Source organism: Cladophialophora psammophila, assembly GCF_000585535.1.
Source record: "Cladophialophora psammophila CBS 110553 chromosome Unknown aczJe-supercont1.2, whole genome shotgun sequence".
Classification (NCBI taxonomy): domain Eukaryota; kingdom Fungi; phylum Ascomycota; class Eurotiomycetes; order Chaetothyriales; family Herpotrichiellaceae; genus Cladophialophora; species Cladophialophora psammophila.
The window spans coordinates 113,835-129,361 of NW_006912923.1; the positions used below are offsets into that span (position 1 = coordinate 113,835).

At 51.3% G+C, this 15,527-nt stretch overlaps 5 protein-coding genes across 5 annotated transcripts; 3 read left to right on the forward strand and 2 right to left on the reverse strand.

Moving 5' to 3' along the window:
- Positions 1-372: 372 nt before the first annotated feature.
- On the forward strand, positions 373-1,623 carry A1O5_01362 (uncharacterized protein; the record flags this gene model as incomplete). The annotated part of the gene is made up of 1 exon (XM_007741981.1): positions 373-1,623. The coding sequence occupies one exon, from the start codon at positions 373-375 to the stop codon at positions 1,621-1,623; it is 1,251 nt and encodes a 416-aa protein (XP_007740171.1).
- Positions 1,624-2,170: 547 nt separating this feature from the next.
- On the reverse strand, positions 2,171-9,117 carry A1O5_01363 (uncharacterized protein; the record flags this gene model as incomplete). The annotated part of the gene is made up of 5 exons (XM_007741982.1): positions 2,171-4,732; positions 4,792-7,094; positions 7,163-8,365; positions 8,438-8,739; positions 8,795-9,117. The coding sequence occupies 5 exons, from the start codon at positions 9,115-9,117 to the stop codon at positions 2,171-2,173; spliced, it is 6,693 nt and encodes a 2,230-aa protein (XP_007740172.1).
- A 650-nt stretch (positions 9,118-9,767) lies between these two features.
- A1O5_01364 (uncharacterized protein) lies at positions 9,768-10,257 on the forward strand (the record flags this gene model as incomplete). The annotated part of the gene is made up of 2 exons (XM_007741983.1): positions 9,768-9,926; positions 9,997-10,257. The coding sequence occupies 2 exons, from the start codon at positions 9,768-9,770 to the stop codon at positions 10,255-10,257; spliced, it is 420 nt and encodes a 139-aa protein (XP_007740173.1).
- A 432-nt stretch (positions 10,258-10,689) lies between these two features.
- Positions 10,690-12,118, reverse strand: A1O5_01365 (uncharacterized protein; the record flags this gene model as incomplete). The annotated part of the gene is made up of 3 exons (XM_007741984.1): positions 10,690-11,312; positions 11,368-11,453; positions 11,517-12,118. 3 exons carry the CDS (start codon positions 12,116-12,118, stop codon positions 10,690-10,692), a joined length of 1,311 nt encoding a protein of 436 aa, XP_007740174.1.
- Positions 12,119-13,035: 917 nt separating this feature from the next.
- Positions 13,036-14,433, forward strand: A1O5_01366 (uncharacterized protein; the record flags this gene model as incomplete). Its single annotated transcript, XM_007741985.1, has 2 exons — positions 13,036-14,243; positions 14,298-14,433. 2 exons carry the CDS (start codon positions 13,036-13,038, stop codon positions 14,431-14,433), a joined length of 1,344 nt encoding a protein of 447 aa, XP_007740175.1.
- Positions 14,434-15,527: the final 1,094 nt, after the last annotated feature.

Consider the following 15,527-nt stretch of genomic DNA (forward strand, 5'->3'; position numbering starts at 1 on the left):
TGGCGGATTAAGCTAATGTATGAAATTCTTCCGGGACCCATCCGCGGAAAACACAATACTCCGTAACAAAATATTGATTGATCGTCTACCGAATACCTGCAAAGTAACTAGCGCCGTTGATGCTTCAGGGGGTGGAAATGGAAGTGATACCAGGATGATCGGTCAACCTTCCGTCCAGAGGCGCGGCGAAACTCCGTGGCACAAGCATTGCCCTGGTGGCCCGACGTCCATTGTTCACGTCCAGATTGCACCAGGTCTCCGAGCGTTCTGCCTGATTTCCTGACAAAACACTGCTTGTTCTGTGTGCTGTATTCGCGGCTCCAACACTGGCCCTAGATCCCTACGCCTTGCAGCAACCTGCGATTGTCGACCATGGCATCAAGTCAAAATACCTCGAAGAAACAGATCATAATCCTCGGAGGTTCTTATGGCGGCATCTCAGTTGCACATCAGCTCCTCAAGCATGCCATCCCTGACCTGCCCGATAACACAAGTTATGAAGTCGTTCTCATCAGCCCGTCGACCCAAGTTATGTGTCGCCCAGCCTGCCCGCGAGCCATGATTTCCGACCGGATACTTCCCCAAGAGAAGCTGTTTGTCGACATCGTCAAGCAATTCGACCAGTATCCGACGAGCAACTTCAAGTTCATTCACGGCACAGCAACCAAGCTAGACCACCAGGAGCATGTTGTATCGATCCGGCGACATGAAGGGACCGACGAAACTCTCCACTACTATGCTCTTGTGATCGCGACTGGTGCTACGTCAAAATCGCCATTGCTCGGTCTTTCAGGAGATGCCAGCGAGCTTCGAGCCCGCTGGGCTGACTTCCGCAAAGCATTGTCACAGGCAAAAAGCATCGTGATTGGCGGTGGAGGTCCATCGGGTGTCGAAACTGCTGGGGAGCTAGGGGAGTACCTTAACGGTCGTGCCGGGTGGTTCAGCTCGAAGCTCGAAAATCCAAAAGTTCCCATTACAGTCATCAACGCGCAAGATACCATTCTTCCGCAGCTCCGCCCCAAGATTGGCAAACAGGCCGAGCACCGGCTCGCCAAAGTCGGCGTGACCGTCATCAACAATGTGAAAGTCCAGTCAGTCGTCCCGGACAATGTGGGACTTACAGTCGACCAACTCACGTCGGCTGCGACGATAAGCCTCTCTTCCGATCAGAAGTTGACTGCCGACCTATACATTCCAGCCTTTGGCACCACGCCCAACACCTCTTTCGTCCCACAGCCCCTCCTCGCATCTGATGGCCGGGTGAAAACCAACGCCACTACGCTCCGGGTCGACGACGCCGGCCCGTTTGTCTACGCTCTCGGCGACGCCTCCAATGCGGCTCGCCCAGCCATCCACAACATTTTGTCACAAATACCCGTTCTTGCGGCGAATATCAAGCGCGACCTTCTCCTGGACTCGAGCGCCAAGTCCCAGGCTACTGCACAGGATGTCGTCTTCAAGGAGGATACGCGAGAGACCCAGCTCGTGCCGATTGGGACCAAGAAAGGGGTCGGCGCCATGATGGGCTACCAGGTGCCAAGCTGGGTCGTGTGGCTGATCAAGGGCCGAGATTACTGGCTGTGGACTACGGGCCGCCTGTGGAGCGGAAAACAATGGAATTAGCAGTTATGAGAAACGGACGACCCCCCCCCCCTTTCTCCTTCCCTCTGGAACGTTGAGCTAGTGAAATGATGCGCTTTGGCGCATGGCAGATGGGAACGAGTTTTCAGAAGAGGGTGAATGTATTTTGCTAAGGGAGATCCCTGACACTCTAATTAGCTATCCGTGAATTGCAACAGCGATATCCCACTGTGGGCTCAAGTACGAACTCAGGGATTATTTCAACATCTGAGAAACTTTGCCGTCGAGCAGAAACGATACGGTAGTAAGAAATTAAAGAGAACCCTTTCTGTGTAATTTTGGCTATGCTTCCGCTTCCCAGTGTTACTTGCACACAGAATGTCATTTGTCCTCTACAGTGGTCGCGCAGTGCCTCATTAACCAGCATGACGTCGTGCTTGAGAACGAAGGTCGATTGGTGATTCCAATATGGCCGCTTGTTGTCGCATATTTGGTGGTCAAGTCTAAAATATTGGTCCTGCTCACTCGCTCTCGCCAAAGACTTCCTCCCGTACGCCACTAGTGATATATATATATGCCCTTCTACCCTTTAAATGAGGGTAACTCCAAGGAAATTGCAAACAACAGACGCCATCCTAACCATGCCTGGGCCCTTGTCCATCAAACTGAAATGATTGACGTCGTCCATTACCGCCACCCGTAACTTCTGGCCCCCCAGCACCGTCGCCCAGCCCTCGGCAGAGAAATCCTCACGGTCATTCAGCAGCCACAGCATCTCCCTCGGATCATCCGGGAATGTCTGCATTCTCGGTCCTTCGATGCCCTTGCAGACACCGTCGCGAGCATAGACGATCAATGTCTTCGGGGGCTGGAGAAGTGGTCGAGGCTCGTACTTGTCGAGGATGCGAAGAAATGCATCGAAATGAGCTCGTAGCCAGGTTGGCGTTTTGCCTCCATGGCCAAAGATGCCGAGCGAGTCAAAGAAATCGTACATCCTTGCCGGCGGATTCTGGAGACCAATCGGGTTTGGCGAGTCGAGCAGAACAAGACCGTGGACAGGGAGTCGTGTTCGTTGCATGAGATATCTTGCTGCTTCGGCCGCGAGAATCCCGCCCGCTGACCAGCCGCCCACGCTGATCGCCAGCCCGTGGGGTTGCTCCTGCACAAGGCGCTCCACCTCCACGATATATCTGTCGATCATTGCACCCATGTCGATGCCAAGACGGGTCATCTCAGCCGCCGTCTTTCGCCAAGGGCAATTTAAACCGTAGACAGCAACGTCCTTGGAGCTCATGGCCTCAGCGAAAGCGATGTACGACGAAGCCGAGCCAGAACCGTCCGGAAACAGAAATAAGGCTTGCTTGGCCTGATGCGGCGATCCTGACAGAAGGACGGAGGTTGCGCTGGATAGAGAGGACAGAGATGGTAGGTGCTCACCGGCTCTCATTGCAGCGGAGTCCTCAAGGCTGGGACGAGCCGCTAGAGCGGCATTGGTACAGTCAGTGTGCTCTGGGTGGGCCTGTGCGGTGGCTCCTGCGCTGGCCTGCCCTTTGTGCTCCGCATCTCTCGACCCGATGGCATCGCAAAGTGCCTTTTCGAGGCTTTGCAGTATTTCGTGCTCCAGGAATATGCTACTCGTGACAGTCACCCCAAGTTCTTCCTGTAGGCGGCTGCTCATCGTGAGTCCGAGTAAAGAATCAACTCCGATTTCGGCGAGGTTCGCCGAAGGTTGCACGTCCGGGATGCCAGTTTCTTCCGCCACAATCTTTTGCAAGACTGCTGCTACTCGCAGACGTATGGATAGCCTCTCTTGCGACCCTGATGGCTCAAAAAGCTTTCGGGGGGTTGTTGGAATCGTCAGAGGAGTCGAGGAAGAAGAGGGTCCCGAGTCTGAGCCGTAGGTACTGGACGCGCAAGAATCAGGCTGGCTCGTGGATGCCAGATCCCTTTGCTCTGGCCCGTTAAGGAACAATTGTAAGTCCTGAACTGTTGCGCACTCGACGAAGAGCGAAGACGATAGTTCAAGGCCCAGTTCATCGCGAGCCTTTGCAATGATCGTCAGTGATAGTAGAGAATCGACCCCAAGCTCTGCAAAGTCCATGGTAGCGGTTAACTCTCTTGGATTGACCCCGACTTCTTGGCTAATAATGCTGAGCATCTTTTCAAAAGGCCCAGCAGAAGGCACAGAGGTGCGGATGCTGCGCGAGGCTTCTGGCGCTCTTTCCGAGGCCGAGTCAAGGAGGGCTGGAATAGGATAAGGACGAGTAGGGGGATGCTGAGCACTGTTCTTGACCTGATTTCTTGTGCTTGACCCCCGATTTGATGCAGGCGGAAGGATGCGATCGAGGAGTTGTCTTGGAATTCCCTTGAACCGCACACCTTCATAGACGGCCACGATGCGATCACCATCCAAGATATACGTGTCGCCAGCATATGTCTCCTTGTCTATCAGGTGCATCCGGTTATAGGTGCGATAGGTTTTCGTCGCATCCAGTTGTTCTGCAAATCGAATACGTTGCCAGCCATGATTGATGAAAACCCGGTCCCGCAGATCCAGAGTGTCATTAGCATTCATGATGAAGCCAGCAACTTGACCCAAGCTATCGATCCACCGAGGATCAAGCTGAAAATCGGACTTTCCAACTTGAAAATTGACCTCCGCGGCCGCCTCCAAGTTTTCGCTGTTGATAATCACCTCTGACATGCCTTGGTATTCGTTATTGTATTGGACTAGCACACTGAAGAGTCGGTAGACCAGTCGCCGCTTCATACGGTTGCATTCGCTGTTGCCCTTGCTATCGTAGACACTGTGGTGAAGGCTATCGATGCGGGCGTTGATGAGGTGCGCAGTACGATTCCAAGAGGAGATCCAGTCTTGTTTGGGCGCAATCTGGACTTCAAGTGTGGCATGCATCTTAGAAGGCTCGTACCCTTCTTTTAGAGAGAAAATCGCAATTTGAATAACACCAGCACGCCATCGAGCTAGCGCTTTGATACCGATGCGATGTGAAGTCTCTGAAGGGTGGGCAACTAAGGGATTGTCAATCTTCGTATTGCCAATCTCGAAGCCAGGGTCGCGAGGTTGGTCAGATTCTGGAGATTCACGCAGAAGATATTCAGCCATTGTAAGAGCCACATCCACATACATTGACTGTATTTTGAGGTCAGCAATCATAACGTGGCACATAGTTGTGGGCGACAATGACTTACAGAGGGACAAAGAGCCACCCCATTCACCCTGTGTCCCTGGAGGATTGGTAGCAGACGACCATCGAAGAGGTCGGACTCTACCAATATCGAGGACTCATCCGCACCATGTTGCTCTTCGACCACGCGTTGAGCGCACGGTGAGATGTACTTCGGCGCGTTAGCTGGTCGATGGTTTTTCTGGACCAAAGCTGGAAGTCCCGGGCCGTCACCTTTGGTAAGGCAAAAATCGTTGCGATACTGGATCCAATAGTTTTTCAAGTCCCACCTATAAGAAGGAAGCTGGAGGACTTCTTGTGAGGCTGCGAAATCCCGATGGTACTCGTTCCATTCCATGTTGATGCCAGATAGGTAAAGTTGTTGGGCAGTCGCTGTTATGATTTTGTAGGCATCTACCCCTCGGCGAAGCGTTGCATGAGTATGAACTGATTGTGGCTCAAAGGTACCCTTCACCATGTCACAACAGATCGGATGAGATCCAATTTCAAGCCACTGAACGGTTTCCAAACTGCCAAGGTTCAAGTGTGGACTTGCTATGATCGTACGCAAAGCTCCAACAAAGTCTACTTTGGCCCGACATGCCGCTGTAAGATATGAGGCATTGAGGGTGAACTCGTCTCCCGCAGGAATAGCCCGAGCCTGTAGCGGTGAGAGGTATGGAATTCTGCTGGGGCGGAAGACGACGGCCTGCGTTGCAGCCTGCTCGAATGCATTGAGGATAGGCTTGATCTGGGTCGAGTGGAAAGCAAATGGGATGTCTAAAATAGTGTTCTGGATACCTGATGCACATGCCGCAGCGGCAACCCGGGAGATGCAGTCCTTGGGTCCTGCGACGACATGAGCCTTTGGTGAGTTGACGCATGCTATCTCGCAGTTGCGTTTCTTGTCGCTGTCTTGAAGTAGCTGGGAAACCACCTCCAGTGAGCCTTGGATTGCGAGCATGGAGTGTGTGCCTGGGGTGCAATGTTTCTCGAGCAGCTGAGCACGAGTCCCGACGAGGTAAATGGTGTCGGCAGCGCTGAGGATACCAGCAGCATAGAATGCAGCATATTCTCCTAGGCTATGGCCGATTGCGGCGGTGGGAGAAATGCCCCAGCTGTTCCAGAGGTCTGTCAGGGCGATTTGTACGCACACCAACGCTAGTTGCGTAGCCACCGCACCGGCCACGTTGCTGTCGAGTGTCCCGTCAATAATTCCAAGGAAATCTGGGAAACCCTGAGCCTGCGCAAGGGTACTGAGTTGAAGTAGACTGGCTTGGAAGGAGACATTGGTTGTAAAAAGCGACTTCGCAAGCTCGCTATAGAGCGTTCCCTGGCCTGAAAACACGAAAACGATGCTTGGATTTGGTCGCTTCAGGATGGGAACAGGCTTCAAGCTGCCTCTTTTGGCGCCCAGTTCTTGGATACCAGCCTTGAGGGCCGAGAATATTGACATAATATCTGATCCTCGCGCTGCAAAACGGTAGTTGTAGTGCATGCGCCGTGCTGTGGTTGTATACGCGAGGGCCGGAAGTGAAATTTTGCTGCCCTTGTTTTCGAGAAACGAAGCTATGGCGTCCATGTTGCTCAGGAGAGAGTCGGGAGATTTGCCCGATATTGTCACCACATGCGTCGACCGTTGATCCACCGAGATGTTCGCGTTCGACGTGAGAGCTGGCGCATCCTCAAGCAGAATTGCAGTATTGCCGCCAGCAGCACTAAAATTGTTTAAGAACGTCACCCGTTTGCTCAAATTTGAGTCCCCGCGTAACCATGGGACAGTCCTAGAGGCAATATGAACTCCCCGTTCCGCAAGGTCCAGTGGGTAGTTGTGGTTGATCTTCGTCTTGATCCCGCAATGAAGAGGAATCTCATTGTGCTTCATCATCAGCAGCACTTTGATGAGAGAGGATACACCCGAAGCTGACTCGGCGTGGCCAATGTTAGCTTTGGCTGAGCCCAGGAACAAAGGACGATCTCTCGGACCTTGTCGTCTCTGATAGTCCTTCGCGAAAACCGACAACACGGAGTTCATCTCTGTAGCGTCGCCCGCTTGAGTGCCGGTGCCGTGCATCTCTACGTAGCTCACGTCCAACGGGTCAATATTTGCATGGCGAATAATGCTGTTGAAAACACTCGCTTGATCTCCTTCGTGTGGGCGGGTGATGCTGTCGGCATGACCACAATGGTTTGTGTTGGTGCCCGCAATCACTCCAAATATAGGGTCGTGATCAGCCACAGCATCTTCAAGGCGTTTCAAAATCACAGTGGCAACAGCCTCGGAACGGCAGTAGCCGTTAGCACCATCATCGAATGCATCGCAGTTCCCTAGATATGTTGTCAGTGAAATGATTAACCATTAATGAACGATGGGTCGTTCTTTAAGGAGGACATACCGGTTGTAGAAAGGAAATGACCACGGTCCAGGCCAGCAAAATTGTCCGGGTTGGTCAATACATTCGTACCTCCAGCAACCGTAGTATCGCATTCACCCCTCCATAGGTAACCGCAGGCAGTCTGAATTGCTGCAAAGCTTGAGGAACATGCCGTGTCAATGCTTATACTGGGACCGGAGAAACCGAAGAAGTAGCTGATACGACCAGGAACAAAAGCGCGATTGCCGCCAGGAATAAAGTAGGTGCCAACATCCTGTCCGCTGTTGACTTCTCTCCAGTCGTCGCTGGTTGTACCGAAAAAGACTCCAATTCGATCACTCTGAGTGCTTGGTGTTCGATTAGGTACCATGCCTGCCATTTCCATTGCTTCATAAGCGGTTGTAATTGCCAGGCGTTGGGCCGGGTCTGTATTCTCAGCTTCCTTGGGCGACATTTTGAAAAATCGAGCATCAAAAAGACCAGGCTCGTCAATGAAACAACCATATTTGACCCGACTGGTATTCTTTCTCTTGCCTGATGGATCATAGTGCGTTTCCCAGTTGAATCGACTTGGCGGAATCTCCTGGTGTACATCACGCCCAGCTTTCAACAACTCCCAAAAAGCGTCGTTGGAAGCAGCCGAGGGAAAGCGACCCGAGTAGCCAACGATGGCAATTTTTGACTGATCAAAGCGTCCTGTACCGAAGCTCGGTTGCTGGTGGTGCTTCGTTGGCATTGAGGCCTCAATGACTTGAACTTGAATCCCCAGCTCGTTAGTCAGCCTCGAGGAGATCATGGTAGCGGCTCCACTGGAAAAGTTGACGATTTTACATTCTTTAACAAGAATATGTTTGAGAAGTGTGCTGTATGACGATATGGCGGCATCCCATCTGATCGGAGAGCGCAAGGCATCATCAACAACGAGCTGAAGGAGACACTGAAAGTCCGGTACATTGGCCACCTGACCAGTTGCGCAAGATACGAAAGGTATCTGAGGCCTGAGGGCTGCAAAATATGCAGAGCTACCTCCTAAAACCGATTGCACAATGTTTTGGGCCCGGTTTGATGAGAACAGATGACTGGCGTGATATGGTGATTGGATCTCTAAGTAGCGATACCTGAATGTGCTCGAGTTTGCGGTAGTGAAATCCTGTAACAGGGAAGGCAGACCACTCATGGTGCCTGAGCGTGCAGAAGTGATTGAGCTGACCCATAGTCTCGAGCCTCTTTCGCTTTTCTAACCCATCATGTCAGTCGTCAAACTCGGCATATTAGCTGTTGTGTGCAAGAGGGGACTTACTTTAGATTCCGCATCCTGATGAAGAATTTGCTCTAAGTCAACTTCTCGATCAGCTGTCACTGTTGCTGACCATGATTCTTCGTTGTTTCTGTCTCTGGGTTCCAACGAGAGTTTCTTCCCTATAACATAAGAGAGTAGGGCTGTCTCGAATGCGGCCAGCGTTGACGCACTACCGCAAGCGACGAGTTGATCAACGTTGCGGAAGCATGAAAAGACAGCAGCCGCAAAGCCGCCGGCACAAGGGCCAATGGTGTAGGCGTCTGTTACTGGCAGAGAATATTTCGACACTGTATACAACCTGTAATAGTGTGCTGGTGAGCATGATGGGTCGCCAGGTAGTGCTTGAGACTCACTCGATGAGACTAGCAATCTGATAAACGGTGAGGAGGAAAAACTTCAAAATGGGTGTGCCTTCTGTCTCGCCGTACCTGGACACCAAGTCCAGAAGCGTGGTGAATCGTGGAAAAAGGGTCTGTTGCTCAAGCGGAAGCGTCCCAAGATGTTGCCGAATAGAATGACTCGTCCTATCAAAGAACGAACACAAGACAGCGTTAGACTTGCAATGCAACAATCGTCGGAGCGGTTGCTCAAAGTGTGTGAAACTCAAATCGCCAAAGAGGAAAAGTTGATGAGTTTCAACAGGCACTTTCTGGGAAGTAGGACTAGAGGGCGCCATTTGGACAAGCGACAACTACTACTCTACAGCGGACGCATGTGCACGGAGTACCAGAACAAGGTTCATGACCTTTCAACAAGCATTTGGACCGGCAGACACCAAGTTATACTGAAGACACCTGAAAAGGAGGCTGACTCTCTTTGTTCTCTCCACCACAGTTAGTCGGTTGTAGAATCTACCAAAGACTTGTCGATTTCGGTAATCTTCTTTTGGCCCATCCTCCAACGTTTCATCCGTAAGATAAATCCTTCGCTCTATACCCTTGACCAATACTTATCCAGGCAGAGGAACATATGTATAGAGACCTGCAAGCATGACAAAGTGGGTCGCAGACGCCTAATCTGAGCCTGAAGCGCCTAGTGTGGGTCTGAGCCACATGGTGAACCATTGATGATTGTGAAGCACTGGTACCACGTTTCTCGAATTTCAGACTGTGACATGGAAGGCATCCGCGGATAGACCCACTATCGGAGCGGATCTTTTAAGGCTGGTGTCACTAGGCTTTAATACGGAGTGGGTCTTAAGGTTACTAGTACTGTCGGGGTGGATCCTTAAGGCTTTGGGCGGCTAGATAATGATCCATGTTTCTGCGTTTACTGCTCGAAAAACTCCTCGCACAGCCCACCAACTCGGGAACTCAGCGCTGCAAAATGAGCATCACCGAAACAAGAAAGCTCTTCGCAATCACTGTATTTGGCTACAAGCGAGCCGACATGTCTGAGGACGATTACCACGCCTACATCAGCAAAACCCACTCTGGTCATCTGAAGGCTTTATTGGCCAAGAATGATATCGTTTCTTATACGATGGTGAGATTTTACAACATCCGTTCCGGCCCCGCTGGAAGGTTTAGATGACTGATGTGAGTCCTTGTCACAGCAACATAACAGCTCGGACGTGAACAAGCCCTATTTGGAGAAAGTGTATGGGGGCGAACTACCGGCTGAAAACGTCTCGGATTGTGATGCGGTCATTCAGATCGTGTTCAAAGACATCGAAGATTACCTTCGTGTGCGAACGGATCCGCACTTTGTGAATATCGTCAGCCCGGATCACCACAACTTTGCAGACCCTACAAAGACCAGATTTTCTATGGGGTGGTTCGAGGTCCACGTATCTCAAGGGAAAGTCGTTTCTTGACCACCGAGGGACCTGAAGGGTTACCTGTCTATTTACCTCCTAAACCTGGGGAAGGCTTGACTATAGTGAGCTCTGAACGTGGAAGTGAGCAAGATGTGGTCTTAAGATGTAATGAACTAAGACGCCTAGTCTGTCCAAGAAAAGTCGTCTGCGAAACTTGACGAACATCGTGCCCTGCGAGGCTTAATACACACAAATGGTTCCCCATTCAACTGTTTGGCGTGTGTGAGTTTCAGTGGTGGTGATTCCCTGTTTTTAGCGATGGCGGATGAATAAAGACCTTCATGCAGCAGACGTGACCCTGAAGAAGTATTCCATGTGATCTGGAAGAGACCACGACCACTATGTGATGAAAATCGTTCGCTGTATGTCACCTGTAATGAGAAAAAATTCAGCCTTGGTGGCCCGGAAAAATGCAGAGGGCAACTCTGTTTATGCAGGGCAATCGAGTGAGCGTAACTGGTGTCTAAGACGTACCTGATATTGAGGATGAGCTCCCAAAAAAAGATCAGTCCATTCCTTTGCTGTGCGCTGCTTGGCATTGTGCATGGTCATCAAGGTCACGTCTCGCCGGCGATAGATCCTTTCCAAGTGTGGTTCAAATGTTGCCCACGCTGGCGAGACGAGGTCGCAAATCAGGAGCGATGCTCCAGCATCCGATTGGAGGACAGGAACAAATGTCTGTAGCAACCTGGTGACTTCAGAGTCCTTCATGCACCACAGCGTGTTGCGTATTAGGAAGCTGGTTCGCACAAACTCGTTAGAGCCTAACTTCTCCAGCTCAATCTCCTCGGTATTACGCATCGCGAAAGTATCCCGCCGTCGAAATCGGACAGAATTGCGGAGCTCCGCGCCGAGCAAGCTTTCTCCCTGCTCCAGGACCTCAAGGGAGGGGTTCTGGACTTCGAATTGTATGAATGGGAAGAAACTCGCAATTCGTCTACAAAATGCGCCGTTGCCGGCCACTTCGATGACCATGAGCTTGATCTTTGAGGGTTCGCTGGCAGCGAAACGAGCTAGGTGATCGATTATCATCCCATCGCCAGGGTCGAGTGCTGCATGTCAATTATCAGTTCAAAAGTAGCAACCAGAGGCACCTGCTCCACCTACACTGAGATACGCTCTCCATGGCCTGAGCGAATCTGGCACCTTTCTCAGGGTGCAATTTATGCCAAGCATACATGGGCACTCCCCAGCTATGATAGATACTTGTCAATTCCCATTAAGTCGAGTTGTCTTCGGGACAGGCTTCTACTCACGCATGTTTGAACGCACTTCCATCGTCGCCCCAAAAATCTCGGCTTTCCAGCAGCGAGTCAGACAGATGTGCACTTGCAACACGTGTCTCAAAAAGCTGAAAGCCAACCCAGCTTCTGAAGCCCTCGTCCTTGACTAGCTCCTCCGAGATTGCGGTATGAGCAAAACAACCTTCAGCAGGCTCGTTCAAAATTCCGGCAGTGGCAACAAGGCGGCATAGGCGTAGCAATTTTGCTGATGGAAGACCTGTTATACCAGCGAGCTGTGATGCGTGGATTGGCGTCCCATCCAGGGGAATGCTCGGGAACACTTTCCATTCGAGCAGGGCATATAGTGCCCCATGTTCCCAATTGACTGACACATATTCATGGAGGATGCCGTGGGGACCTTCGAGCAGATTGTCCAGGCGCTTTGTCAGCGACATTATCGTAGACCGCAATACATGGATCTCCTGCACCTCCGTTGTCCAGAGCTGGGACACGGATCCCGGAGCAAGGTCCTTGGGCACAGTGATTGAATGCCGTTGTAAGCACTCAGAGAGAACATTTGCCTGTAGGAGGATTTCCTTGCTGATATCGATGATGGGATTAGATTGTGAAGCCATTGCATGTGTCGGTGGCGCTACAGAGCTGCAATAGATGGTTGAGGAATCTTGGTTGCTCTGAATCGGTAATGTAGCTGTGACGGGTTGTCGTGGAAGAGAATTTGGTCAAGTCTGCAAGCTCTATCTGGTCTGGATATGGCTGTCTGCTGGCGTCGCTTCCGATACACGCTGTTGGGGCTGGAATTACCAACCCTGCTGGCCTTGATTGCACCAGTTACCAAATGGACACAGGAAGAATCGGTCGCCTTGTCTGAGGTTTCTCCGTGGAATGAAAAAGGCACATGCCTCGTTATCGCTACCTTGCCTTGCACACGATGTGCTCACACGACGGATACGGTATCGAATGCATGTCATCATCAGGGTTTAATGAGATATGGTGGATACAGGAGGCAAATCGGGTAAGTACCCCTCTTATTAGTGGAAAATTAAGCCTCGTATGGACTTGTATGGCTCCACTGGCTAAGTTCAGCCCTAGGACACTAATCATCATTTTAAGAAGAGCCAATCGGTCAAATAGTATTCGAAACGGCTCCGTGGTCCGTTCCATCTCCCCGGAAGTCCTCTGAGCCCCAGAGACCGCCAAGGCCGCCAGCGCACTAGCCCGATCAGGCACAGTTAATCACCGAAAAGGGGTATGGATACACAGTACCTCGTAATACTCGAAATCCTACAAACGGAGTCCTCCAAATCCTACAAACGGAGAGCTCGAAACCCTACAAACGAAGTTCTCGAGATTCTACAAGCGCATTTGGAAATTTATCCCTCAACCATGGATTAGTGCTGACGTCTCACCAAAAGCGGTGGGCGCAAAATAGTTCCAGAGCAGTCGAGCCCTGATATCAGAAAGCCCATATCATGGAGCTGCTTTACTATGCGCGGCAACTTCACGGCCGTCGACCTATCTTGTAACCGCAATCATGGTTTCAGTACTACTATCTCCTACCACAGTCCCCTTGCCGGGTGTCGAAGTTGTCAAAAAGAGCGTTGAGGAAACCAAACCAAATGGCACCGCTACCGATGCAAACTACTGGTGGAACACAAGTGGTGCCGACCTCAGTCGAATGCTTCAGGAGGCCATGTATCCTGATGATGTTCGAAGGCACTTTCTCGACTGGTACCGTGACAACATATGTCCAATGCTTGGCGGTCGCCCACAGAGTGACTCTCCCAAGTGCGCGATAGGTTGGGACGGGAATCCTCTGGAGTTCAGCTTCGAGCTCAAAGGCTCAATCAAGAAGCAAGCAGTTCGATTTGTGGTCGACCTGAGTCAGCTTCGTCCACAAGACTCGAACAATCTCCTGAGCCCGGAAAACACCCAAAAGCTCGTCGATGTGCTGTCTAAGGAGCAACATGGGTTTGACGACCAATGGTACAACACTTTGAAAGAATGGTTCGTCTACGACCATCTACCCATCGATGAGCAGCGGGCCTTGATCAAAAAGGCTGGCCAGAGCAGTCCGGTCATCGTCGGGTTCGACATTGGCCGCAAGCTCGAGGCGGCGTCTCAACTGCCGGTGATGGGCAAAGTGTACTTTCTTCCTTGCTTCAGAGCTGCCGCCCAGGACGTGACCCACTGGCAGGCAGTCAGTGCAGCTATTTACCACCTTCCCAACGTCCATTCCTACCCAAATGTCCTCAAGTCATGCCAAATGATCACCGACTATCTCTCTGACAAGCCCGAGCCCTGGCGGATGGGAACGCGCTGGCTCGCCACCGACCTGATTTCGCCGGCAAAAGCACGCTTGAAGGTCTACAATCGGTGTTTCGCCACGGACTTCGACAGCATCTGGGATTACTACACCCTTGGCGGAAGAATCCCCAACCTCGATGGAGACAAAGACAAATTTCGAGACTTGATGGATTGCCTGAGCGGAGTTTCGTATGAAGAAAGTCGGAGCAAAGATGAGATGAACATGAAGAGATTCTCTTCGATGACGAAGAAACTGACCGCCGTTTATTTCGCGCTGTCGGCAGACCACCCTTACCCGGTGCCCAAGCTCTGTCTATACCCATCCAACTTTGCACCAAACGACCAAATCATCGCCCGCGGTCTCGATACTTGGCTGGCGAAGCACGGTTGGGATGACGACGGTAAATCGATCGAAAAGCAGGTGAAGAGCTCCTTGTAAGTACCTTTTCCGGTGGCCAAGTTGACCTTTGCTGAAACACAAATGACTAGCACTCACCGTGCTCTGGACGAGCGAACAGGGATCTTCACCTTCATTGGTATTGGCCCGAAAGGCGATCCAGCCAAAAGCCAGTTAACCATCCAGGCGTACGTGACACCGGAGCTGTACATACAGCCACGTTACTAGGTGGACCTGAGAACCATCGGGAAGGCCGATCGGAATAAGTGTCGCAAATGTTATGATAGCTGAGCTGTTCCCTCTTCAGATGAAAAGAAGACTGGGAAATGGATTGAATAGATTGTAAAGCAGACTCTCAGCTTTGCTGATAGAATATATGCAGGCCTTGTCTGGTACCACTACCCCAAAGAGGTTCTCAGCCACACGATGGCCCCGGCGCATTTCCCATTTGACAGTCTTGCTTGAAGTTCCTTCAAAACAGATTCACACGATGACAGAGTCCCCCGCCCGCACCATCCTTTCTACACCCTGTCTGGACAAGGGCTTTGAAGAAGTGCGAATCTTCCTCGTTCGACTCAACCCGTCATTTTGCTTCAAAGTACCTCAACGTACAGACGTGACGTCAAACGGTGAGAATCACCGAATGAAATGTCCCTCTTCCAGTGTTAAGGAATAAGACATAGAGAAGCGAGGGGCCAATGCAATACTTCCTTCGCTGCCTTCGTTTCATCTATGCACGAGTTAGTCTGATGGTTGATACTGAGGATTCATCCATGCACGGATCGGTCTAACGATAATAATTCAACCGAGCCACGTTGCCCGGTCCGGCGTTCGAGCGGTGGCTGAGACGGATTTCCCGGCTAGGTAATCATGGCTAATATTACCCTGCGAGTGAAGGCAAGGAGAGATGGTGTCCGTGTCGGAGATCGGCGACAATTTTCCTTGATGTGCCTTGTCCTTTTCATCCACCTGAGTCCTCCTTCATTTGGAAAGAGGCATAACTACTCCATGATCGCGCCAAATATTACACCGAAGATCTTCCTTATCTAGAGCCCCTTCTCCTTCCTCGCTGGCACGCAACTGTGAGCACCACGCGTAGATAAACATCAGCAGGAGAAATTTTTTTCCAGGTGGTTCTCGTGCTCAGATGTGGGCCCGGACGAGGCGAATGGATGGAGTTGCAGCTAATCACGATTCGTCTCTATTAACAACAAGGGGGAATCCCTGGGAGGTCAGCGAGCGCGCACATTGACTCAGATAACCCGCGTAGCTCTGTTAGCGCTGATAAAATAACATTGCCAATGCTATTCGATACCTGGCCA